At 44.9% G+C, this 27,148-nt stretch overlaps 1 protein-coding gene across 8 annotated transcripts in view; it reads right to left on the bottom strand.

The window, feature by feature from the left end:
* Positions 1–27,148, bottom strand: part of NAV1 (neuron navigator 1) — a 391,844-nt gene that overhangs the window by 43,987 nt on the left and 320,709 nt on the right. For 7 of the 8 annotated variants that reach the window (XM_089514299.1, XM_089514293.1, XM_089514297.1 and 4 more), the window contains 5 exons: positions 12,977–13,115; positions 11,420–11,717; positions 9,319–10,012; positions 5,385–5,840; positions 4,903–4,944 (listed from right to left, as the gene is read on the bottom strand). In XM_089514299.1, coding sequence (XP_089370425.1) covers positions 4,903–4,944; positions 5,385–5,840; positions 9,319–10,012; positions 11,420–11,717; positions 12,977–13,115 — 1,629 coding nt within the window. The remainder of the gene's footprint in view (positions 1–4,902; positions 4,945–5,384; positions 5,841–9,318; positions 10,013–11,419; positions 11,718–12,976; positions 13,116–27,148) is intronic. The other variant, XM_089514296.1, reaches the window with a different exon arrangement.

Genomic DNA, 27,148 nt, shown 5'->3' with positions numbered 1-27,148 from the left:
CCATGGAAGTTGAAGTCACAGAAAATATAATGGCATAGTAAAACGGAGTCTCCTGTATAAAATAGTAAAATCACAGTTTGTTTGTTTTTTGGAATATATATATATATATATATATATATATATATATATAACAAGCTGTGCTAGCAGAAAAACCAAGGCATAGGCACTGGGAAGTCCATTTTCCCAGCCTCAGAAGGCAGTGGACTATGGTGTTGTTTGGGCCAGACCTTGGCATGAAAACCCAGCCAGGGATAAGACACTCACCCACACAGCAGCTAACCTTATAACCATAAAACCATAGAATCATGGAGTTGGATGAGACCACAAGGACCATCAAGTCCAACCCCCTGCCATGCAGGAAATCACAATCAAAGCATGCCCAACAATATGCAAAGGAATTTTGTAGCTTCCTGAGACCACTAAAAGAAAGAGATTGGCAGCATGAACCTTCATGGCCTTGAGCCCAATTCATCATATGCAAGATAGACCTTGTAAAATAGGCCTATCCAAGTCAGGAAGCAGTTGAATGGCAAGCCTATCAGCAGGCATTCTTATTTAAAATGTAACTATCTAGACAAGGTAAGAGGCAATTGTGGTCTTTGTGGCAGACTCCTCAGGGCTCTGTAGGATGTCTGAATAGGATTTGAAGCAACCTCTTAGCAGAAAAAACTGACTATATGGTTTTAAAACACTCATGGAGGAAGGGGGGGTTTCTCCCCCCATGGAGAGGAGTCTGTTTGTCTGTTTGTTTTTGATAAGAGTTTTTCTTAACCCCCTGTATTAGTGAGAACCATCTCATGGAAGAAACTGTATTTTTTTAGTTTCTTCCCTTTAACAGACATCTCTCCAAGAAAGAAGGGAAGGCAAGGGAAGCCACCTCTCCTGAGGCTAGCCGGCTGAGGTTCCCTGTGTTTTATAACAGGAACATAACCCTTATGACAATAAAGTGGAGCTTGGTTGGTCACCTTAATCCAATATATCTATCACCTCATATGAAATGTTTTACCAAAGATCCTCAATGCATGTAAGCACTAGAGGTCTGCTGAGTGACCAGAGGCCTTCTCCTTGCTTGAGTCACCCTGTCTATTAGCATTTAAATGAATCTGAATTGTTAAAGCTTATGCTCTTAATGAGAAGTGCTATGGCTGATAACAGTTTGCACAAAGGAGGTAGAACCATGTGCTCATCTTATGTCTTAGGCTGTTCCAGCAAAAGCAAAAGGGGCTCTGGCCCCAATGGAGACAGAGATGGAGGCCCATGAGGAAGGAAGAAAAACCATCATGTTGGCTTATGGCTAGCCCCTTCCCTTGTTGAATTAGTTTCCAGGCATCTACTCTGGCCTGGAAAAAGGAGAGGTGGGTGAGCAGAAACAGCACAACTCAAACTTCATGGGCTAACAGTAATAAAATGAACACCAGAAAAAGTTAACCAGTATCTCTTGTAAATCTGAACCCCCCCAGACCTGTTGGTCTGGGGGCTCTCCCCTCCTTTATTTGCCCCATCAAGGGAGGCTGCCTGGGCAGTAGCCTCTTCCAGGCACTGAGGAAACTGCTCCTGGGTTAGCAGTGACTGAAGAGTATTGCTAAACATGGGTAGATAGCTGCACATGGCCTGTAGTGTAGCCCAGATACTCACAGGGCACTTTGTTTTATTTATGTTTGAAACAGCCCCAACTTCAAGCTGGGGTTTACAAGCTTAGCCCTTATTATCTCAGGCAGGCTTTAGTAACCTGGCTGCATGATAGAAGCTGGCTTGGTCGTCAACTCCCTTCCCACTTGCATAGGTAGCTGGGAAGGGCAGAGGGGCTGCTGTGGGACATGGCCCCCCACTTACCTGAGGTATGTCTGTATCCTGAGAAATCTCTGATGGAAAGGAGAGGCCAAGCGCTCAAGCTGCTCTCTCAAGAGTGCCATAGTTTGGGGCAGCCAAACACAATTGGGGGTGAAGGGAACTCTCCACCCATGATATCCACAAGTGGTTTAACCCTTTTTGTTGTTGTAATTTTTTGGGAGGGAACACAGGAGGATTTGTATCCATGTGTTCTCACATAGTATCCTTGGGTTGGAAGAGACCCCAAGGGTCATCCAGTCCAACCCCATTCTGCCATGCAGGAACTCTCAATCAAAGCATAACCGATAGATGGCCCTCCAGCCTATGTTTAGAAGTGGGTGGTAGAGGCCATGCTCGCTCTGTGGAGGACATGAAGCCATATTGTGCTTTATTGTGGGATGGTCTGTGGTAGCCAAAAAAGACCATTTTAGAGTTGGAAGCTTCAGCTCCTGGTGGGCCAAGTCTAGCTTCCTTTACAGCCATGCGGCTGTACAACATAGAAGAGGAGTCCTCTGCCTCCTTACACACCATCACATTATAAGAATTCAAATTGAAAGTGTAGGAGCCCTGGCAACACCACCATGTGCTTCGCAGTCTGCAAAAGGATCCCCCACACCTGTTGGGGTCCTGGGTGCTATTGGAGCCAGAGAAGGGAAGGAAGGGGGAGACCAAGGGTTTATGTCCCGATCTGCCCTCCTGGCAGAGTCCCAAACCTTATGCTAGGCATAGTGCCTGCAATGGCCATGGCAGAGGCTTCATGGCCATGCCTGTCCCGAGCGAGGGCATTAGATCTGGCAACGGTTATATGGTGGCTAGAGAGAGAGGGCCCCTGGTACTCACCTTTATCCTGTGTCTTCTGGCTGGTTTGACTCCCTGGCGTTGGCCCTGGTTTCAGGCTGTGCAGAGGTGATGCAGAGAAAACCCTTGCCATGGCTTTTGGCTGGCCTGTCCCCTGTACTCTGGCCCCGAATGGACTGAGCAGCGATGTTGAGAAGGGAAGTTTCCATAACTTCCGGCCAGTTTCCTCACTGATCCCTGGCCTTAAACAGGCTGGGCAGAGGTGATGCAGAGAAATCCTTTGCCATGGCTTTGGCTGGCCTGTCCTCTGAACTCTGGCTGGGCAGAGATGCTGAGGAGGGAAGTTCCCATGACTTCTGGCCAGTTTCCTCGCTGATCCCTGGCCTTAAACAGGCTGGGCAGAGGTGATGTGGAGAAACAGAGACATGGAGGGGAAACCCCTCACCATCTGTTCCCACGGCTCCCATGTGCTGCAATGCTGTTTGCAGAAATCTCCTGTGCTCCCACCATGAGAGGGGGCAGCTTGGAGGAGAGGGAGAGTCATTGGCAAAGCCAAGACCGTTCTCCAATCCTGGGAGCCCTTGCCATGTTAAGTCCTTCTTCATGTTCTCAAGGCAGCAAGAGAAATGAAGAGAATAAAAGGACTGGAGTGGCAGTAGTGAAGAAGCTGCAGAGCAACAGCAAACCCATCCCAATGGGTCTCTCTCTGAAGCCAGCACCTTCTGTTGAGCTGGCAGACCCTGAGCTAGGGAAGCCTGAGCTAAGGATGACCCTTAGCCAGTGCTCTTGGGGTCCTCTGCCATAGCCACCACCAAAGAAGGGGGGAAAGGAAGGAGAGAGGAGAAGGGAAGGCCAAAAAAACTCTCAAACCGCTTTCGGAGAAGGAAAAACCTTGCTGGTTCGAAGAGACACATCCTGCTAGGAGCATAGGCAGGAACAAGACTGGGGCTCAGGGGGGCTAGCTCCTCCCTATATAGGGGCCGGTCTTTTGTTTATAGTCCCTGCCTACAGGAGCAAATAGGAGGAGCTAAACCCAGATTAGGTTACAGGAGGACAGGACCCTCTCTGCTGGGAAACTGACCATATCACTCCAATATTAGAATCATTACACTGGCTGCCGATCAGCTTCCAGGTCCAATACAAAGTATTGGTTATCACCTTTAAAGCCCTACATGGCTTGAGCCCAAGTTACTTGAGGGAACGCCTCTCCCTACACAATCCGCCCCGCATTCTCAGAACATCCGGGAAGAATTTATTGGAATATACAAAGACCAGACTAATTACAACTTCCCATAAAGCATTCACAGCCGCGGCCCCCACACTCTGGACCAACTTACCAGAAGAGATCCGTCTCATCACCACCTTAGAAGCCTTTAAGAAGGCACTTAAAATGGATCTCTTCCAGCGGGCCTATTCACCTGATCTTTTATAGTGGATCTTATAAAATTCTTTACACCTGATTCAACAGTACAGAAACAAGATGATGATTTGGCTTCGTTGATGATTGTATTGCTTCTTGGCGTGTTTTAATTGAGTATTTTATGTAGTATAGATTGTGTAATTGTATCATTTGATTTTAACGGTTGTAATCCCACCTTGACCCGCAGGGAGAGGCAGGAAATATTATTATTATTATTATTATTATTATTATTATTGTTATTGTTATTGTTATTATTATTCCATGCACATTTATCATGCATATAATTCTTATTGCTATCTATGAGAATTACTTCATACATGCATAAATCCTACCAAATATTTGAACAGTCAAGATTATTAATGCAAGCCACAATTTAATGGTAAAAAAATGCAATTCTCTGCACAATATTTTATTCTTGTGCACACTATTTGTTAATACCGCACTGTTGTGTGTGCTCTTCTACTGCAGCCTTCAGAAAACAAAAGATAAAACAAGTCATTCATATAGAATGGCATTTGCAAGGATTTCTGCTCCACAGAAATGACAAAGCTGTGTCTCCTCCTGTCAGATGTGTAGAAGCCAAGAAAACCAGGACATGAAAGATGTAAGTAGACCATTGTCTGTTCTGAACAGAAATAGGGTGGGCCACTTTATAAATTAACATGGCAAACTGATTTCCTATGGAATCTTCTCTCTGGAATGCCACGACAGATCAAGTTCCCTACTTACGTAGGAGATAAACAGAAGACATAAAATTATGTACAGTATTCATTTCTGAAAAACAATGAATTTGGCTGATCATCATGTACTGAAAAACCCATAGTGAATAATGGGAGGATGGGGCAGAGGATTACCTTAGTCCCTTCTTCGGTAATGTATTCCGGTCACGGTTAGAGCTGTAGAGAAGGAAGTGAATAACAGTATTTGTTAAGTATATGCCTGCATACAACTGTGGTTCCTAGTAGAAGAAAAAGTAGTTATGAAGATTGGGAATGCAGAGCATACTCAGATGAGAATCCTGGAGCATTTCTACCAGTGGTGTCATTAGAATTTGCCACATTTCCAGATTTTTTTAAAAGTAGTTTTTTGGTGGTATTGTGAGAAATTAATCATAGGGATTAGTAATTGCTTTATGAAAGATGTGAGGATCTTGGGTCTTCCACATATTTTGGACTTCAAGTCCCAGAAATCCTAACCAGTATGGCTAATAAAATGGGATTGTGAGAGATGAAGTGTCATAAAGACCCTGCTTTATGAAGAACTCATTTCTAAATTTTTCCAAGAACTTAGGGGACATTCCATCACGTAAAAAGCTATCCCATTCCCACTCTTCTACCTCTCTAGATGTGTGATTCTGGGGCTTCCCATCCAGGCCATCTCACTGGGCTCCTCTTCAGCAGCAACAGGTGGGGTAGGAGAAGCAGTAGGAGCTGTCGTATTGCCTGCTGAGAAGGCACTGTGTAGGCTCATAGGCATCTGTAAGGATTCCATGCTCCTATGTAAGCCTGAAAGCTTTGGGTACATGCGAGTTTCCTTGGGGATGCTGAAGCCACCCATGAGCTCCAGGCCCTGGGAAAAGCTAGCAGAGTTAATATTAAGGACTGGAGCGGGGCTTGGAGTGAAGCACGATGTAAGGTGGCTGCCCACATTCACTGAAGCTGGATGTGCCTCCTGCAGTTTGCCACCATGCATCTGGTGGAGTTCGCTTGAAGAAGGAAGGTCCAGGCTGTTGGAGTTCACCTTGTCCAAGTTGGCCAAAGAAGGGGCTTTTACATAGCTTTTGGCAGCTGACCTGCAAGGCAGCAGCAGAGTATCAGGACACAGCTATGAGCACATGATTTTGCATGACTGAGGCCACATCATTCATTGTTAAATATAAATTGCAGCAGCAAAAACAAAACCTTGACTTAAGACCTGTAGAATTTTGAGAACAAGTTCTTTCATTTTAAGAAGAGACTGTTTCTACTAATTCTGATCAGGAAACTGGAGGGAGTGGATCGTATAGATGTTTACCCATACCAGCATGAATACACCTTTCTGTGACAATCAGGAGGCAGTGAAACCATTCCAACTATAAGAAAATCCTATATAGAGTGGGAAGTGAAGTCTGAATAACCTGGCAGAACTTTGGTATCTCAACAAACTATGCTCATAATACCCACTTTCACCCATTTGGGACTCAGCACGCTGATATGTGTATCAAGTCCAAAGGTCTGGCCCAGAACTACTACTACTACTATTTATAGCCCTCCTCTCCCCGGATGATTGGGGGGGGGGATTACAATCAAAAATAAAACATAGTAAAATACTAACACAATCCCTAACCCACAATTTAAAATACAACAGCATAAAATCAGTTATTAAAATCGCAATAAAAATTACAATAAATTTTATCCTCATTACAATGAGGAGGTTTAGGGGTGAGTCAAGAAGGCATAGTTGTAGGACAGTGGAGAGAGCCCATGTATTAGTCTGGGAATGCCTGCCAGAAGAGATCCGTCTTGATGGCTTTTTTAAAGGCCTCAAGAGATGTTATGTGATGGATCTCCTCCAGCAGGTCATTCCAAAGTTTAGGAGCAGTCGATGAGAAGGTCCTCTGGGTAGCCACAGCAAGTCTGCTCTTCTTAGTCTGTAGTAAATTTGTCACAGAGGACCTGAGTGTGTGGGGTGGATTGTATGGAAGGCCATGTAGGGTTTTAAAGGTGACTATCAACACCTTGTACTGTGCCAAGAAACTAATTGGCAGCCAGTGTAAAGATTTCAGAACTGGAGTTATATGGTCGCCTCTTGATTTTCCAGCGACCAACCTGGCTGCCATGTTTTGGATTAACTTAGGTACAAGGGTAGCCCCAAGCACACTGCAGTCCAATCGAGAGGTTACCAGAGCGTGTACTATTGTTTCTAGGTCACCCGGTGCCAAGTAGGGTCGTAGTTGGCGTATCAGCCGAAGCTGATAACAAGCACTCTTGGCTGTCGCATCTATCTGAGCTGTCAACTGAAGTGACGAGTCCAGGAGCACTCCCAAACTATGAACACAGTCCTTTAGGGGAAGTGTGACCCTGTCTAGGACCGGTGAACATATCCCCGGTTTTGAGGTTCCCGTAGCAAGTACCTCTGTCTTATCTGGATTCAACTTTAGTTGGTATTCCCTCATCCAGACCATTACTGCCTTAAGACATTAATTGAGAGATGCCATTCTTAGTCACTGCTGCAGCATGAGACACAGAGAAATATATTTGGGTATCATCAGTGTACTGATAACACCCTGCCCCATGTCTCCAGATAATCTCACCCAGCGACTTCATGTAAACGTTATACAGAATTGGGGACAGAATTGCTCCTTGAGGGACACCCGATTTGGTCGAATAATTGTCCCCAAGCATCACCATCTGGAACCTTCCCGAGAGGTAGGACCTGAACCACTGCAATGCAACGTTTCCTATACCTAACTCTCTCAGGCATTCCAGAAGCATACCGTGGTCAATAGTATCGAAGGCCGCTGAGAGGTCCAAGAGCACTAACAGGGTCACACTCCCCCTGCCCATGCCCAGACTAACAGTTTATATTTGAAGCCTTTTATGATTATATCAAGAAGTCTCTCTATGTGGCGATCACTATGTTGTCCCAAAAAGTCATCCCACTACAGTGAAGATTCAAGGGTAGCTTTGATGTATTTTACTCCACTAACTGATAAATTTGAAACATTAGCAACTAGGGTTCAGAGCTATATTTGCATAGAAAAGTTGTTTGTAATGATTCTATATATACAGTGTACTCATGTTATATGCGGGCGCGCTTTACGTGGCTTTCAGCATACTCTGAAAGTTGAGCGGGGAGGAAGGGGCGGTGCGTCCAATAGGGACAAATGGGGCACACACCTGTGGTGTACGTGCACCGCCACATCGCCGCATGCATGAGCCCCATTCATTTAAATGGGGCTCGAGCATAGGCACACTGTATATCATGCCCTGTCAGTCATAGGCTATGGATTTATGTATTATTCCCTCAGCACAACTGAAATTATGGAAGGGACAACACACTAACATCCATTTCTTAAAACAAAGCTCTGCTTGATACCTAGGCTAGAGCATATGTCACTTTCTTCTTACCATCAACTGGGATTTTCAATTGGCTCTGTCTTCTTCTAAATTGCTTTTAAAGGTCTTACTCATCTTCTTCTCTTGCTGTTAACAAGGTCAAAGGATGCTTCATTTTGTTTTAGCAAGTAATATTGTTGTTGTTATGCATCCTTTATTTACTTTTTATTAAACTGGTACTATTTTTCTTCACTAGAAATGTATTACTGTTGCTGTTATCATTATTATTAACTGCTGACTTTTCCCTTGACAAGGACTCATAGTAGGTTAGAAAGGTTGAAACAGATTCAGTTTTCGAATTCATATTATACACAAATTAAAAATATAAGTAAATTAGCAACAGGATTAAAAGCAATTAAAAACAAGCCCATTACAGAGAAGACAACACACAAACAGTATAGCACATGCTGAAAGAAACTTTTCATCCTAAGCAATCAGCCATCAAACACCTGCCAAAACAAAAAAGCCTTCACCTACTTATGAAAAGATAGCAGGGAGGGTGCCAGTCTAGCCTCTCTGGGAAGGGAGAGCCTGGGAGCAGCTACCAAGAAGACTCTCCCATATTTTCTTACCACATGCACCTGAAAGTAGTATTATTTTTGTTTTGCTTCACTGTGGATTGCCTTGAGCATATTTTTAAATACATAATAAATCAAGGGACTGAGTGACTGCTTGATCAAGAATCAGTCAGAAGGTCTGACTTGTACTGACCATGGTTTCTGTCTGGTGCCAAGGCAAAATGTGGCTAAGCTTTGAGGGCCTGATTTGTTACTTTACATGTACATTGTTTTAACTCTTTTATTTAGTTGCTTCAACTTGTTTAATTTTTAATTTGTTTGAATTATTACTTTGAACTGTTTAAATTGTTTACAATTGTACACTGCCCTGACATCCCCTAATATAAGGTAGGTTGTAAATATTTTAATTCAGTGGTTCTCAAACGGTGGGACCTGCATGGGGGGTGCAAGAGCTGCCTATCCCACCATTTGGGGAGTGTGAGATTTGGAGGTCCGATCTCTACTCCGCCTGTTCTCAGACTTTTTTATGTGGAAAATTTACATGTGTTGAGTTAAATATTGAATTTACTTAAATAAAATTGTTCCCATATGAATGGTGTTATTACCTTATAAAATGTTTAAAATATAAAATTCTTGAGAAACCCCCATTTCCTACCTGAGTGGGGTCGGTGGCAGCTCAGCCATTTTGGCAGGGATCTGGTGGCCACCTTGAGCCTTTGGAGTGCTTTCCGGAGAGCCAATACTCTTGAGTGAGACACAGTCAGAGTCTAGTGCCACAGCTTTGGCTTTGGCTTTCTCTTTCTCTCTGTCCGTTTGATTCACTGGCACAGGCGTGCTTCGACCTGTGCCAATTTTAGAGGGCTCCTTGAGTCGCGAGACAGAGATCCCCCCTTTGGTGCTGAGGAGGCTGGGGTCAATGCTACTGCTGACAGGCCGTGGACCACTACGCCCGCCAGTCACACTCATGGAGCTAGATTTGGCTGGGCGTGGCAGGCTCCGGTATTGAATATTGGTGCGGGCCCCAGGGGCCATAAAACCAGGTTCCGCAGCATTTGAAACATCCAGGCTAGTTTTCCTGCCATTGACTGGCTTGACAGGGATACTAGAATTCTTCTGGATCTTGCCAAGTGTGGCTGACCCACCAGCTTGCATCACTGTGGCAGTGCCAGTTGCAGGAGGTGGCTTTTTGTTGTACCCAAAGGAACCAGAAGTGGTAGTTCGTGTGAGCCCAGATGGAGGCTTCTTGGCATCTGAAATCCGATCTCTGCCAGCATCAGAAGAAGAGCGCTGCAGGCCAGCATTCTTTACAGACAACTTGTTCTTGTCTGTTGCTTTTGCCTCAGGTTTACCTGAAAGAGAATAAAAAAGAATCAGTCAGGGAAAAAAATGGAGACTGTTAAAACAAGAGGCCATTTCTGCAGCCAGCTTCAAATGGTATTTTTCCTACTGCTGATAGAGCTACAGGAAGTCTTCATAAGGGGCCAATGGGGCTCCTAGGTTGATGCCTGTATGTGGATCTCCTTATGTACTGTACTTATTTTTCTTTTCCTTAGTGAATTTATTCCAAATATTAGACTAAGTTAAAATTATACAAAGCAAGAAGCAAGAACAAGAAAACAGCATACTTTTTGATTTCCCCCTGCTCCCAAAGAGAAAAAGAGAGACTTCTCTATGCCAGTTATTCCACTGTAATTGCCAAACTCTTTCCTGTCTGGTGGGAAAGGTAGATTAGACTCAAAACCAATCTTTCAATCTTCCACCTTTCATGCTCAAGATAGAACCCAACTTCTTTCTCTGAACTCCAACAGGAACTAACAAATGGAAGTAATTATGCAAAAATCTCAGGGAGGGGGGTGCAAAAAAATACATCCACTACTGGTGAGTTTCATTTGCTAAGCACAAAGGATAATCTTCCATAGGCATTAGTGGCCACAGATATCAACACTCAATTTTTATTTGATGGAGCAATTGTAATTCTAACCAGATAGAGGGCTGGAGAACATGTGTCTGTCCAGATATTTTTTGACTCTAACTCCTATCAGTCCCAACAAACAGTGGCAATGAAGATGATGTTTGGGAAAGCAGTCCATCAACATGGAGAAGGCCACAGGTTCCCCAGCTTCAAGCTAGCATAAAGCAATCAATTACAACTGCAACATTAGAACCTAGGGGCTATGCAGACCGGCACTTTGTGCCAGCCTTGCGCGGGGCGAGGTCTGAGCGTCTGCACACTCAAAGCCTTTACACTGTCACCTGGGTACCAGTCTAGCACGCGCTCTTCTCGACAGCACATTCCATGATGATGCACCTCCGTTGCAGTGCGCAAACAGCGCAGCGAGGAAGGGGTGTCATAATGCCACTCCGCAGCACTTATAACACCCCTTCCAGGGAACTGCTTAGGACAGCTTCTTTTTGCTCCCTCCAGGGAGCAGATCGGTGCCTCTGTGTACGGTTGCAGCAGCACCGATCCAGGGCTAAAAGGGGCGGCTGCATGCCACCCATCTCTATAGCCCCTTAAGAGTATTTTTGCAAATGGAGCATAATAAAATATTTCATCCAAAGCTTGGAGAAGTTACTTTTGGGGTTACAATTTGCAGAATCCCCCAGTCAGCATTATGTAGTCCATAAAGTACCTTCTCTGTGCTCTGATTTCACTGAGCTACAAGTCCACGGTGGCATGATACAATCTTGACTCCCTCAGTGCCTCACCAGAACATAAAGCAAGCTGGCAACTACACCCCCTGTTCCAACCTCACCTGCCACTTTGAGAGTCTGGGCTGTGTGTGTAATGGGGGAAGTCACTGCTACAGGGGGAGTCTTGCCCTTTTTCAAGGAACCTGGTGGGCCCAAACTGACAGGCTTTTTCAATTCCCCGCCTTTGGGAGGAGCCTCATCACAGCTTTCAGAGCGCTCCCGTCGCCATTTGGAGGAACTGTGCTCCATTTTCAGACTCCCACTGTCATAGTCCATCTTCTTCTGAGCTTTCTCCTCTGGCTCACCGTACCAGTTCAGCCCGCTCTCTGCCAGTGATCGCTTCTCAGAGTCTGTACGCAGCTGCAAGGCAGATACCACAATAGGAAGGTGTCAGTTTATTACTTTCAATCTCCTCACACTGTAACACATTTACAGCTTCCTAAATACATAGAAAGCTGTTCTGTGGCAAACAAGACTACTGACCCATGTCAGCATTGTCTGTTCTGAACAGGCATGGCTCTCCAATACCCTAGATAAAGATGCCTTCTATCACCTGTTACCTGATCTTCTTTAAAGCAGAGACGTCAAGGACTTCTACATGCATATTTATGATTGTTGTTGTTGTTGTTGTTGTGTGCCTTCAAGAAATTTCTTACTTACAACAACCCTAAGGCTTAACGCTAACCCTATCAAGTGATTTTCTTGCCAAGTTTTGTTTAGAGGGAGTTTTGTCTTTGTCTTTCTTTCAGGCTGATAGTGTGTGACTTGCCCAAGGTCACCCAGTGGGTTTCTATGGCCAATAGGGATTTGAGCCTTAGTGACCATGGTCATAGTCCAAAACTCAAACCAAAACACCACACTGGCTCAAATTTATGATTACTTGTAGTTATATCCAAGCTTTCCTCTAATGAGTTAAAGAGTGTGTACATGGCTCTCCACTTCCTTTCTTGATCCTTACAATAGCCCTATGAGGTAGGATCAGGCTGAGAAAGAATGACTAGCCCAAGCTGACCCAGTGAGATTCATGGCTGAGTGAAAGCATGAGCCTGGATCTCTCAAGTCTCAGTCTAACACTAAAAACAAGGCATGTACTAAGATGCAGCCCTTGATCACTGTGTGTTCCAAACTGCTGCAGCTTACACTAATCTAACAAATGAGAAAACCCAGTCTGTCATTTCCAAAAGCACAGGTCCCTCTTGTGTCAAAGGACGTGGATTTTACCTAGGGTATACTTTTCTCCCATAACATAAAGTGAAATTTGTAAGTGCCAGGAATTGTCACTTTTGCCCTGAGACCAATCAGAACAGTATACATGCCTCCTTCTTTTTTTCATAGTAGCCATCATTTGACTTGATCTTGCTCTGTGTGTGTGTGTGTGTGCTTCTGCATATACATACATATACATGTCTGTGTATTCACAAACACATACACACCTATATAAAAAGTCAACACACATCAATGGAATTTTAACAATATTCTTCCATTTCACTATAACTAGCTCATACTTAAGAGAGAAGAAACACTGATTCCATTCAGATTCTTTCTCCAGATTCAAATCTTCTGAAAAACCACAGAAAATAGTAGCTTCTGAACATACTATGAGTACTTGCACTACTTACCGCTATGGCAGAGTTCCTGCGAGAAGCTGTAGGGGTAGAAGGCAGTGAATTGAGGGAGGAGCTGGCATTGAATTCTTCTGAGCTGAGATTGTCTGAGGCATCACTGAGGCCACTGCTAATGGAACTGCTCTCATCCCAGCTGAAACACAGAGGAAACAACAGTAGTAACAATCAGCATGGTATGAATGCTAAGGAACAGCCATCTGCATCCCCGCGCTCATGAAGGGAAACCAAGGTTGGAATATTAGCATTTTCAAGGTGGTGGTGTAACAGTGTTACTCCAATTGCAGCTGAAGCACTCATAGATAACACTGCTATTAAGAACTGCACAAGCAGTTGCACTTTCTAGGATGTTTATTAAAGTGGAGCCCCTAGCACAGTTAAGACTGCTGCAGTCACATACAGCTCTGTAAGGAACAGCTGAAACTGTAAAACTGTAGAGAAACCTCCACAACCCGAGACTGGCGTGGTATTTACTAATGGTGAAACCCAAGTGCTAATTGATCAAGGATTTCCTTGATGGGGTGGGATGCATAGAAGGATATTCTGCTTTATTTTCAAAAGCAGAGAACAAAATAAACAGAACATAGAACACAAACCACTGCAAGGTTAAAACCCCAAACTCAGGCACTGTCAAGTTAAAGCAAGATTCTGTTGACTATTTTTAACACAGAGATGTTATTTTCAAGAACTCATTTACTGCCTTACTCACAACTAAGTTGGTCAAAAAACAGCAAAAAACCTACTTTCAGTACCTGCTCATAACTAATAGGAATGTTTTTAACAATCCAATCACCTCACCTGTGTATAATACAAATATAATCCCAGGTGTTAGACTTGCTTATAAAATATAAGTAGAAGATCATTTTAGCCAAAAGCAGTGGAGATATTTCCAGGACTCCATCAGGTGGCACAGTGCTTAAATGCCAGTATTGCAGCCACTCATTCACAAGTCACAAGGTTGTGAGTTCAGTCCTATCCAGGGGCTCCAGGGTTGATTCAGCCTGGCATCCTTCTGAGGTCGTTAAAATAAGTACCCAACTTGTTGGAGGCAATGAGCTTACACATCGTAAACTGCTTAGGGAGTGCTTAAGTGCACTGATAAGCAGTATAGAAATGTACTTGCTATTGCTATTGCTATTACAGACACTAGTATAGTCTGAAAACATGGTCGGAATCACATCATAAAAGCAACCCTGTGTGTTCTGCAAAGTGTTCAGGCTCAGGAACTGATTTTTTTAAACTCAATCACCACCCCTGAAAACATAGAGGAGGAAGCAATCATGACAAGTCAGAAAACTTGTGCCAAATGATCTCACATAGAATGTCCAGGAAGGAGAATCAGGACATGGTAAGTCTGATGACCTTTTACCAGTCCTCCCAAATGGGACAGAGGTTCAGGAACGCCATGATCAGGAAGACATTTCTTTCTTAAGGGAGAGCCTAAGAGGAGCAGGTGTTTGAGGCAAAGAAGGGAAAGCTTTTTTTCCCTAGTGTTTTGCCTATCCTCTTCCAAGAAGAGCAGGGAAAACTTTATTGTAAAAATGACACAGGTTCGTGTATGCCCAAACAATTCCTTGAGGGCATTAGCCATTAGTAATTTTAGCACTTTCTCCTGTTGTGAAAAAGTCTTCTAATATGGCACAGTTCAAAACTATCTGTAGTTCAGCACTTATTCTGTGCAAGATTCACACCTGAGGTTTTTTCATTTTTTTAAAAGAAAGGATATTAAGAATATTAAAATGGTCAAAAGTATGTTTCTCAAGTGTCCCAAAACCCTGATGAGGAGAATGTTGGACTGATGTAAAACTTTGCAATTTGGGATCATTCTGTGAAAAATTAGTACAGTACATGGTTGTTTTGAGCAGGAAACAGCATTTTTGAAGCTACTGACCCAGCCTTGCCCTTTTCCTGGCAAATAAATAAATAAACAAAAAAAAAAAAAAAAAAAAAAAGAGGGGAGGGAGTGCCTCTCTTGGAAGCCTCCAGAAGTGATTATTCACTTTTAAACTAATTCCCCTACTCTGTTTCACTTTTGAAAATTCCCCATTCGAAGATGTAAATTTCAAAACACTTCTGATTTTTCATATTTCTAGGTATTCCTGGCAGTCTGTATCATAGGGAGGATGTCAGGGACATGAAATTGGCCCTGGATCCATCACTTGGTCACCCCTGCTTAAGGACCAGGGCTATGGTGCATTTTGTGCCACAATACTGGATTTCCACCACTCAGTAATCACAGAGCTTGGGAAAATTACAGAGACCTAGAGTCTCAACAGTCAATGTGGCTAGTCACAATCTTTTAAAAGAAACAAAACAAAACAAAAAACTGGCTGTTCATGTCCCATTTCATTTACTCAAAATGTTCTGTACCACTAAAATTCACATTCACAAGAAAGCATTCATGTCAGTGTATCCAATTTACACACAGCTGTTTGATCTGCCTACAAGGAATTAACTGGCCAAGAAACCCTCCAAATAATAATATTAATTGTACTGATATTTTTAAATTGCATTTTATTCTTTTAATGTGTGATGTGTTTTGATATTCTAATACAGTAGTTTAATTCTGTTTTAATGCTCAGCTTTGGTATGTCAAGGTGGTTTCACCGTTCTTGCACCAAGTGTACTTCTCAGAAGTGTGTACTTGGTCAAAGGACTTTGGTTTTTCATCACTGCGCATGAGTTTGTAAAAATCACAGCAATTTACATTGGCCTTGCCTCAGAGGCTTGCTGATATCAATATCACCATTAAAGAACCAAAAACACACAGAAAAGGCACTTTGGAAAGTCACACTCTCTTGGCTTCAGAAACAGTGTGTGCATGCCTCTCAAGCTGACTCATATCATCATCATCATCATCATCATCATCATCATCATCATCACACTATCACTGTCAAAACAAGGGAGACTTGTTAGCATTAAAAGCACCCAAAACGCACTTTGGAAGGTGACACTTTCTCGGCTTCTGAAACAGTGCCTGCATGCCTCTCAAGCTGATTCATATCATCATCATCATCATCATCATCATCATCATCATCATCACCACCACCACCACCACCACCATCATCATCACACTATCACTGTCAAAACAAGGGAGACTTGTTAGCATTAAAAGCACCCAAAACACACTTTGGAAGGTGACACTCTCTCGGCTTCTGAAACAGTGCCTGCATGCCTCTCAAGCTGACTCATATCATCATCATCATCATCATCATCATCACACTACCATTGTCAAAGCAAGGGAAACTTGTTAGCATAAAAAGCAACCCAAAACACACTTTGGAAGGTGACACTCTCTCGGCTTCTGAAACAGTGTCTGCATGCCTCTCAAGCTGACTCATATCACCACCACCACCACCATCACCACCACTCATGCCCCCCCATCATTGTCAAAGCAAGGGAGACTTGTTAGCACTTAAAGCACACAAAATAAAATTAAAAAGAACCTTGAGGCCGCTGGCCACTCACCACCTCTTCCTTCTGCTCCCCCTCCTCCTCCTCCTGCTTCCCCTCCTCCTCTTCCTCCTCTTCCTCCTCCCCCTCCTCTTCCTCCTCCTCCTTCTCCTCCCCCCTCCTCCATGTGCCGCGCAGCCTGGGGGTGGGGCAGAGGAGAAGGAGGTGGGTGGTGCTGGGAGACGGGGAGGGCCATGCGGGGCCGCGCGGGGAGGGCGGCACGGGGCCGCGCGGGGAGGTGGGGAGGGCTGTGAGGGGCCGCGCGGGGAGGAGGGCGGTGCCCCAGGCCACACGGCCCTCCTCTTCCTCTTCCGCACGGTGGAGGAGGGCAGTGCGGTCGTGCGGCCCAGGAGGAGGCGGTGACAGGACCAGGCTGGGGCCGGTCCTGCTGCCTCCGCGGGTAGGGTTCCCATATCCCGCCTGGGGGCGGGACTTTCCCGATTTGGGGCGGGTCCGCACGGTCCCGCCCCAGTTTGGCCCCGCCCCCGGGACTCCCCCCCCCCAGCGAGTCCTGCAGGCTTGGCTGGGGCTTGGAGGACGGCTGCCTTCCAAGCCCCAGCCATGCCCTGGGGGCTCCTCCGCGAACGCGGAGTCCTCCAGGCTTGGCTGGGGCTTGGAGGACGGCTGCCTTCCAAGCCCCATCCATGCCCTGGGGGTCCTCCGCGATCGCGGAGTCCTCCAGGCTTGGCTGGGGCTTGGAGGACGGCTGCCTTCCGAGCCCCAGCCATGCCCTGGGGGCTCCTCCGCGATCGCGGAGTCCTGCAGGCTTGGCTGGGGCTTGGAGGACGGCTGCCTTCCAAGCCCCAGCCATGCCCTGGGGGCTCCTCCGCGATCGCGGAGTCCTCCAGGCTTGGCTGGGGCTTGGAGGACGGCTGCCTTCCAAGCCCCATCCATGCCCTGGGGGCTCCTCCGCGAACGCGGAGTCCTCCAGGCTTGGCTGGGGCTTGGAGGACGGCTGCCTTCCAAGCCCCATCCATGCCCTGGGGGTCCTCCGCGATCGCGGAGTCCTCCAGGCTTGGCTGGGGCTTGGAGGACGGCTGCCTTCCGAGCCCCAGCCATGCCCTGGGGGCTCCTCCGCGATCGCGGAGTCCTGCAGGCTTGGCTGGGGCTTGGAGGACGGCTGCCTTCCAAGCCCCAGCCATGCCCTGGGGGCTCCTCCGCGATCGCGGAGTCCTCCAGGCTTGGCTGGGGCTTGGAGGACGGCTGCCTTCCAAGCCCCATCCATGCCCTGGGAGTCCTCCGCGATCGCGGAGTCCTCCAGGCTTGGCTGGGGCTTGGAGGACGGCTGCCTTCCAAGCCCCAGCCATGCCCTGGGGGCTCCTCCGCGATCGCGGAGTCCTGCAGGCTTGGCTGGGGCTTGGAGGACGGCTGCCTTCCAAGCCCCAGCCATGCCCTGGGGGCTCCTCCGCGATCGCGGAGTCCTGCAGGCTTGGCTGGGGCTTGGAGGACGGCTGCCTTCCAAGCCCCAGCCATGCCCTGGGGGCTCCTCCGCGATCGCGGAGTCCTCCAGGCTTGGCTGGGGCTTGGAGGACGGCTGAAGCCAAGCCCCAAACCTCTGCCTGGCTGCCTCCGTCTCGGGGGGGAGGAATCCCGGGGGTGGGGGCAAAATGGCGACGGAGGCAGCCAGGCAGGGGTTTGGGGCTTGGCTTCAGCGAGGCCCCATTCCCTTGCCTGGCTTCCTCCGTTGGCGACAGAGGCAGCCAGGCAGGGGAAAGAGCCTTTCCTCTTTCTCCTCCTCCTCTTCTTCTGCCTCCTTTTCTTCCTCCCCTTCTTCCTCCTCCTCTTCTTCTTCTTTCTCCTCCTCTTCCTCCCCTTCTTCTTCATCTTTTTCCTCCTCTTCTTCTTCCTCCTCTCCTCCTCCTCCTCCTCTTCTTCCTCCCCTTCTTCCTCTTCCTTCTTCCTCCTTTTCCTCCTCTTCTTCATCTTCTTCCTCCTCCTCTTCTTCTCCATCTCTTCTTCTCCTCCTCCTCTTCCTCCCCTTCTTCCTCTTCCTCCCTTTCCTCCTCTTCTTCATCTTCTTCCTCCTCCTCTTCTTCTCCATCTCTTCTTCTCTTTCTCCTCCTCCTCTTCCTCCCCTTCTTCCTCCCCTTCTTCCTCTTCCTTCTTCCTCCTTTTCCTCCTCTTCTTCATCTTCTTTCTCCTCTTCTTCTCCATCTCTTCTTCTCCTCCTCCTCTTCCTCCCCTTCTTCCTCCTCCTCTTCTTCTTCTCCTCTTCCTCCTCCTCTGCCTTTTCCACTCTTCCTCCTCTTCAATGCCCAAATATGCTGTTTGGAATGGGGGGGGGGGGAGTTTAGCCAGAAAGGGAAGTACATTTCTGCCATCTGTCTAGGAACAATGCCAAAATGTCCTCCATTTTGATCATGCCTAAGAAACATGCATTTATATTAACATTTTTTTAAAAAATCATCAATTTTTTGCGTGTCCCCCATTTTTAAAAAATGTGTCCTACATTTGAAAATTTTGTCCTACTTTTGTCCTACATTTGTCCCAGTTTGGAGGTCCAGAATTATGGCAACCCTATCCGCGGGCCACCTCCGGCCCATGGGCTGGGGGTTGCCGACCCCTGCTCAAGACCAACTTAACTACAGTCAGCCCTCCGTTTTCACAGGGGATCCATTCCGCACCCACCCACCCCCGCAAAAACAAAAACTTCCATATATTCAAGCCCCATAGGCTTTATTGGCTGTGCATGCTCACGAGCAGCTGTGGGCACATGCCTTGGGTGTGCACCCCATTTTAATCCCCTCTGCTTGCTCCTTATGAGTAAGCGAGGGCCATGGATATTAAGACCATGCAAATGGGGGGGGGGGGCAACTGTACAACGAAACTAACACCTGATGCAAAATGTAGGCCTGTGATTCTAACATCATTTTTCTTCTTCTGTATGATTTTTCAAAACATTTTTTGCCTCATAAAAAAGCCAACTGTGGTTTGGAAGTTTGCATGATGTACACTGCACTTTTTAGTTGGTCTAACTAAAGGTATCACTGTATAGATAATTTTGGATTTTGTTGTATTTTGCTGCATGGACAGATTCAGATTCAAACTAATCCTGAATATGTTTTCTGGATCTGAACATCTCTTTCATTTGCCTTCACTGCAGCTACATATCCTTGCTAGCAGCTGCAGAATGTAATCACCCAACTACATGCCAGGATCTCCAAGTGTTCAACCATTAAACAGATGGTGAGTATATGTAGTGGGGGAGTCTTTTTAGAAATAGAAAGAAAGGGAAGAGAAGAGCTAAAGATTTCAAAATGTTATAGAAACAGTGGCCTAGAACACACAGAAGGGAAGGAACTTCTTAAAACTGCTACTCAGAATGTATTTTTAAACTAGGTATCGTGATATATTACATGCCCAACATATTGGATGAGAACGGCAGGGGTTTTAGTTTCAACACATCTGGAAGGGCACCAGACTGAGGAAAGATGGTTTACAGATGCTGCATCAAACTACTCAGGTGTTTCTCACCCATTAATAAGATGAGTTCTTGAAATGTTGGACTTTGTTTCCCCCTGAGGATCCATTTCAACAAAAATGGGACACATACGACTTCCTAGATTATGAGACTGCAATTCTGACACAGTGTTTCCACTACTGCCAGTGCTGGTTAGCCCTGACAGGAACTGCAGCCCTAAGACACCTGCAAAACTGCATAATCCTCCCCAGGCTGAATCTGGGCCCTTCTGTTTCCTTTGACATCTCCTTTTAGAGCAAGAATGAGCAATAAATGGCTAATGGGTGCTATTAATATAATTCTGGTATTCAAAATAAAGCCCTGGTGGCACAGTTGTTAAATGCCTGTACTGCAGCCATTCACTCAAAACCACAAGGTTGCGAGTTCAAGACCAGCAAAAGGGCCCAAGCTCGATTCAGGCTTGCATCCTTCCGAGGTCGCTAAAATGAGTACCCAGACTGTTGGGGGCAAATTAGCTTACTTGCTAATTAGCTTACTTGCTGTTCACTGCCGTGATCTTTGGAATAGCGGTATATAAATAAAACAAATTATTATTATTATTAAATTGCTTGGCACATAATTCTCTTATTGTAAATGCATGTTCTGTTTGACAAATCTTCTGGGGTGGTTTCCAGTAAAAAAAAGAAGAAGATCCTACAAGTCTGCACATTCCTGGTCCAAACAGTCACAAGTTTGGGGGCTATAATTATGGATTTTGATATGACTCATGGATAAGTTGAGGATAAAACTTAGGGGTGTATAATAAAGGATGTAAAGGATGAAATTTATTGTCTTCATACAGAAATGTCTTATTTCTTCTAAACGCAATTCCTCTTGGCACTCCTTTGAGGGGAAGCACCAAAGATGTGCCACCACTGCCATTTTTTCCACTCAAGCATTCAAAAAGGCCAGAAGCAGCATCATGGTGGAAAGAGCAGAGGGGGCTGGTGCTTCTCTTGGGTGCTCCCAAGATGAACTAAGCTCTTACCTTTTGCCACTCCACTCAGAGAAGGAGAAGACTTAAAATGCTCTACTTACATGGATAAGTCAACCCAGTTTTTTGGGGTCAATTTTTTGACAAAAATGTCAAGACTTATAATAATAATAAAATTTATTTATATTTCCCGCCTCTCCCTGCAGATCGAGGCAGGATTACAAACGGTAAAATCAAACAATACAATTACACAGTACCATACTCCCTAAGATGATCAATAAAAAACATGCGAAGATCCAAGTACAATCCTTAAAATAGCCAAATCGTTGTCTGTTGCTGTACTATTGAATCAGGTGTGGAGAATGCTTTAAGATCCACTATAAAAGATCAGGTGGATAGGCCCGCCAGAAGAGATCCGTCTTATGTGCCTTCTTAAAGGCTTCTAAGGTGGTGATGAGACGGATCTCTTCCGGTAAGTTCCAAAATATGGGGACCGCTGCTGTGAATGCTTTACGGGAAGTTGTAATTAGTCTGATCTTTGTATATTCCAATAAATTCTTTCCAGTTGTTCTGAGTGTGTGGGGCGGATTGTGTAGGGAGAGGTGTTCCCTCAAGTAACTCGAGCTCAAGCCATGTAGGGCTTTAAGGGTAATAACCAAACTTTATATTGGGCCCAGAAGCTGATCGGCAGCCAGTGTAATGATTTTAGTATTGGAGTGATATGGTCAGATCTGGATGTGCCTGTGACCAATCTGGCTGCAGCATTTTGGATCAATTGAAGCTTCCAAACTTGGTACAAAGGTTGCCTCATGTAGAGTGCATTACAGAAATCTAGACGAGAGGTTACCAGTGTATGTACCACAGTTTCAAGGTCCCTCTGGGCCAAGTAGGGACATCGTTGGCGTATCAACTGAAGTTGGTACCATGCCCTCCTGGCCACCGCCTTCACCTGAGATGACAGCTGTAGAGACGAGTCCAGGAGCACTCCCAAACTGCAAACTTTGTCCTTTAGGGGAATTGTGACCCTGTCCAGGACTGGTTGATGAATTTCCATCCCTGGACCAGGGGAACCTATCGCAAGCACCTCCGTTTTCTATGGATTCAGCTTGAGCTTGTTTTCCCTCATCCAGTCCATTACCGACTCAAGACAGGCATTTAGAGGAGAAATGCCATCCTTAATCACTGCAGCAGTCGGACATAGAGAAATAAATTTGGGTGTCATCAGCATACTGATAACACCTCGCCCCATGTCTCCAGATGATCTCGCCCAGCGGCTTCATGTAAATGTTAAACAGCATGGGAGAAAGAATGGCACCCTGTGGGACGCCAGATGTCAGCTCTCTTTTACGAGAGCAGCTGTCTCCCAGCATCATCATATGGAATCTGCCCGAGAGGTAGGAACGGAGCCACTGGAGTGCAGTGCCCCCAATACCCAACTCCCTCAGGCGTTCCATGGTCAATGGTATCGAAGGCCGCTGAGATGTCCAAGAGCATGGGCAGGGTCACACTTCCTCTGTCCATGCCCTGATGGAAATCATCGACCAAGGTGACCATGGCAGTCTGAACTCCATATCCCACCCTTAAGCCAGTTTGAAATGGGTCTAGATAATTGTCTTCATCTAAGACAGCCTGGAGTTGGAAGGCAACCACCCTCTCGATCAACTTGCCCAAGAATGGTAGTAGGGAGACCGGTCTGTAGTTATTTCTTATCAGGGGGTCTAGGGAGAGTTTTTTCAAAAGTGGTTTAGCCACCGCTTGTTTAAGATCAGATGGAAATTTCCCCTCCCTGAGGGATGTGTTGATTATAGATTGGAGTAGTGCTGTTACTGCATCCCCTCCCTGAGTGGTCAACCAGGATGGCCAAGGATCGAGAGGGCATGTTGTCTTCCTTACACATCCAAGAAGCTTGTCCACTTCATCGGTATTTACAAGCTCAAAGTGATCCAGTCTAACATAATCCACAGAGTCACTGGATACCTCTCTTATAGTTTCTGTTGTAATACCAGCATCAAGATCAACCCTTATCTGAGAGATTTGATCAGTAAAGAAGTCATTGAATAAATCACAGCAGGCTTTAGTTGGTTCTAAAAGTAATCCCCATCTCAAATATCCTATGGCTTTAATATCTATTTCTCTGCCCACCTAGCCTAACTTTCTTTTGTTCTTCTCTGGCCCTGCTTTCGCTCTTCAAAGAGCTTTTGACTTGAGGAATCTCTTAAATTCTCATGCAAACTGACCTCATCTATGTCTCCTGAACTAACCTAGAGGCTGGAGAGTAATTACTCTGTGGATTATACATTTCTCAGAATTTGACTGTGCAACTCTTGGCTCAAAAATCTGTTCCAAAGTCTGATTTTAAGATGGAATATGTTTTTGGATATACATAGTTTGAAGAATTTGTATGTGCATGTTTTGTGATAAAACATATTCAGAAATAAGTATTTTGATACTATTTAAATGCAAATGTGCATGTGGATTTTCTTATGATATAGAATAGATTAATGCAAAAGAAGCTGGAAGGAATTTACAAATGAGAAATTGATCCTCCTTCCCTCCCTCCTTCCCTCTCTCTCTGCTTGGCCCCTTCTCCTCTCTGCTAATATGCAGTGTCTTCAAAATATTAGTCTGACTAGGACAGATGATTAGTGCACAGAAAGATGGAAAATAAGCCCCTCACAAAAATTTAATTCATTAGTGCCACCCAAGGAGATGGAAAGAGGTTGAGTAACTACACTCCTGAAACTAAGCTATATAAGCTAAGCTATCAATGAGTGGTAGAAGATAAGTATCAGTGCTCACCAACACGGCCACTTAGCCTGTAATACAACTATGCTCTCACACTCCATACAAATAAGATTTATTGGCACATATATTGCACTGAGGTAAATAGTGGAAAAGAAAGAATGGAAGAGATGGACATAGCATGGGCTCACAGTCACTTGCCCTCTAGGAATCCTTAGCACTTTCCAGCTAAATGAACACAGTATATTAAGAAAGACTCAATATCTGGCTCAAACCCTGAGAAGCTAAATAAGCACACAGACATGATTTGATTCCCTGAAGTTCCACTGTTACATGAAATTGGGATTAAATCCTCTCAAAGGTTTCATGGAACTGAGGATTAAATCAAAAAATAAAACATCATTCCTGCCCCCCCCCACCCTCCTGTGAGCTTTGTGTGCCCCTACCCATGCTCACTGTTTATCCATATTCTTAAAATTGTATCTTCATAATTTGTAAGTCCTAGTCCTTACAATAATGGCTGGAATTTTTTTAAAAAAAAATACAAAAGTGAAATATTTGGGTGGGGGGAGTCCTCTAAAGTACCTGTTTTTTTCAAAGCACTCCCAAAACATTCAAGGAGGGGAACTTAGATTTTTCTCAATGTTTTCTAGGGCATCTTTAGAAACATACTACACAACAAACAGTTTTCAAAGAGATAACCATGTTAATCTGTTTTAGCATAAATAGGAAAAATGAGATAAAAAGATTGGGTGGAGATAAAAGAATCTAGTAGCAACTTTGAGTGATTTATTTTGGTATGAGCTTCTGTGAATATCACACTGTGCTGATGTTATTGCATGTCTTCCCATTCACACCAATTATGGTGACTCTCTTACAGGATTTTCTTGGCAAGATTTATTCTGAGGACCTCTGCCATTGCCTTTCTCTGAGGCTGAGAGGGGGTGACTTACCAATATTATCCAGTGCACTTCCATGGCAGAGCAGAGATTCAAATCCTGGTGTCCAGAGTCCTAATTCAACATTCAAATCACTATACCACATCGTATCTATCAAGCAGTTATTACCCCCAAACACCATGGGTTATAGCCTAAATACCCAAGGTTTTGTGCCTAAATATCCTAAAGGCACCAGATCCTATCTGATCTTGGAAGCTAAGAAGGATCAGCTCTGATTAGTACTCGGATGGGAGACCCCATTGAATACCTGGTGCTGTAGGCTATGTTTCAGAGGATGTCAATGGCAAAACTACCTCTAAGTATCCCTCGCCTAAGAAAACACTTATGAAATTCATGGGAGACATCATAGGTCTTAGGTCAACAGAACTCTTGAAGGTGTGCATGCACGAGCACACACACGCATGCAAACGTGCTTCTGGTTTAATATCACTTTATGAGGGCATTTGAAAAAGCAGATTGATATCCATGAAAGCTGATGCTAACATAAATCAGTCTCAGAGTTGTTGCTAGATTCTTCCCACCTCAACCCATTTCCCCCTTATTTTCTAACACAAAACCAGACGATTTTGTTGTATATATTAAGAGTTATATACTCTTATATCAGAGTTCCCCAGAACACTTCCTTTTCTGTTATTCGTCCACAAGTTGCAAAACCAGGACTCCTACCTGAATGCCAAGGCTACCCCTTAAACTGGTGACTGAAAGATAAGTGTGAACAAAAGAGTTATTAAAAGAGGGGGGGGGGGGTGGAATCTGTAATCCCTGCCATATGGAAGCTGAAGCAAATGGCTTCCAACAAAGCCTGAAACCAATGCCTCTCTTACAACTGGCCTTATGTTTCTTTGGGACAACCAGGAATGATGGAGGCCAGAGGCAGCTAACATCATCCCCCACAGCCTCAGCACTGGAAGAGAATCTTGTTGGCAATGTCCTGGTAGGCCATGTGGAAAAGCCCATCTTCTGAGCTGTCAATCAAGCCATCTCAAGTGAAGGATACTGCTCGGTCACTGCATTGCTCCAGAGATCTTGGATGGAGTGGCAGCTGCCATTTCCCCCTAAGGTCCATCTTTCCAGCAACTGAGGTTCTTTCCATCAGAGTAAGCACCCCCCTCCTTTTTAGGTCACTGCTTGAGTAGGTCAGTAATAGTCCCCTAGGCTATTTTAGCAAGTCTAGACAAGGTCTGGGGCTGAAGAAGGATGAAGAGGACAAAGCAAGCTTTCTGAATGGGAAAGGAGAGAGCAAGGGGAGGGGTGAAAAGCACTGGCTCTTATAGGTCATGATTTACGCACCCCCTTCCTGTTTTTAAATTAACAGAATAATTAATCAGCTGCTCATTTCCAAAGATATCAGGGCAACTCTCAACATGATCAAAAGCTGGTGACAGTTTGGAGAAAACAGTCAGTAAATGGCAGTCTCACTGTGATAATATTTCAGGAATGTTTTCATAACTAGGTTTTGCATTGGAGCCAATACCTGACCAAAACTCATTAAATCAAAGGAAAGGCTGTAAAAAGATAATTAGGCAAAAGATCTCTGAATAATAACAACAACAATATTTCTTACCCACCTGTCCCCATGGATCAGGGCAGGGAACAACAATAATCACAAACAAACAACATCAGTTAAAAATGAATCAAAACACACATCAATTTAAAAGTACAAATAATATGTAGACATATTTTAAAAATACAAATTTAAAATTCATCATTTAAAACTCACAATTTAAAAATCATCTGGATAAATCTGCCAGAAGAGATTGGTCTTTAAATTCTGGCAGCATATTCAAGCTGTTCAATCTCTTCTGGCAGGTCATTCCACAATTTAGAGATGGCTGAAGTAAAAGGTAACAGTTATCATTTCAGTCCTGGATGATTGGAGTAAAAGTCTGCCAGAGGACCTGAGTGTAAGGGGTGGATTCTATGGGAGGAGATGATCCTGTAGGTAACCTGGACCCAAAACATGTAGGGCTTTAAAGGTAATCACCAACATTTTGTACCTTGCCCAGAAACTAATTGACAGACAGTGGAGTGATTTTAATATTGGCGTACTATGATCCCTCCTGGATGTGCCAGTAATCAATCTGGCTGCCATGTTTTGAACTAACTCAAGTTTCTGAACTTGGTACAGAGGTAGCCCAATGTATAGCACATTACAATAATCCAGGCTTGAGGTTACCAGTGCATGCACTACCATATTTAGGTCCTCCAGGTCTAGGTAGTGGCGCAACTGGTGTATCAGCTGAAGCTGATGGTAAGCACTCCTGGCCATCACATCTATCTGAGCTGTCATTTGGAGGAACAGATACAGAAACAGCCCAGAGCTGCACACACTGTCTTTCAGGGGCAGTGAAGCCCCATCCAGAACTGGTTGGTTGACACACCTCCAAACTCAGGTTAGGACCTTTGACAATTAGCATCTCTGTCTTGTCTGGATTCAGCTTTAATTTGTTTTTCCTCATCCAGCCCATTACCCCCTACAGGCATTGATTCAGAGGAGACACACTATTATTAGCTGAGGCTGTATCTTCAACAGTGAGTACCATTATTATGACTATATAAACCACCCTCTTGTTTTATTATAAAAATAGTAAGCCTTCCTCCTTTGGTCATAGACCAGATTC

The sequence above is a fragment of the Sceloporus occidentalis genome, unplaced genomic scaffold (assembly GCF_023333645.1).
Source record: "Sceloporus occidentalis isolate IW3139 unplaced genomic scaffold, rSceOcc1.0.p SCAF_3, whole genome shotgun sequence".
NCBI lineage: Eukaryota > Metazoa > Chordata > Lepidosauria > Squamata > Phrynosomatidae > Sceloporus > Sceloporus occidentalis.
Note: the sequence above shows the minus strand (reverse complement) of the source record. Positions and strands in the feature narration are given on the sequence as shown.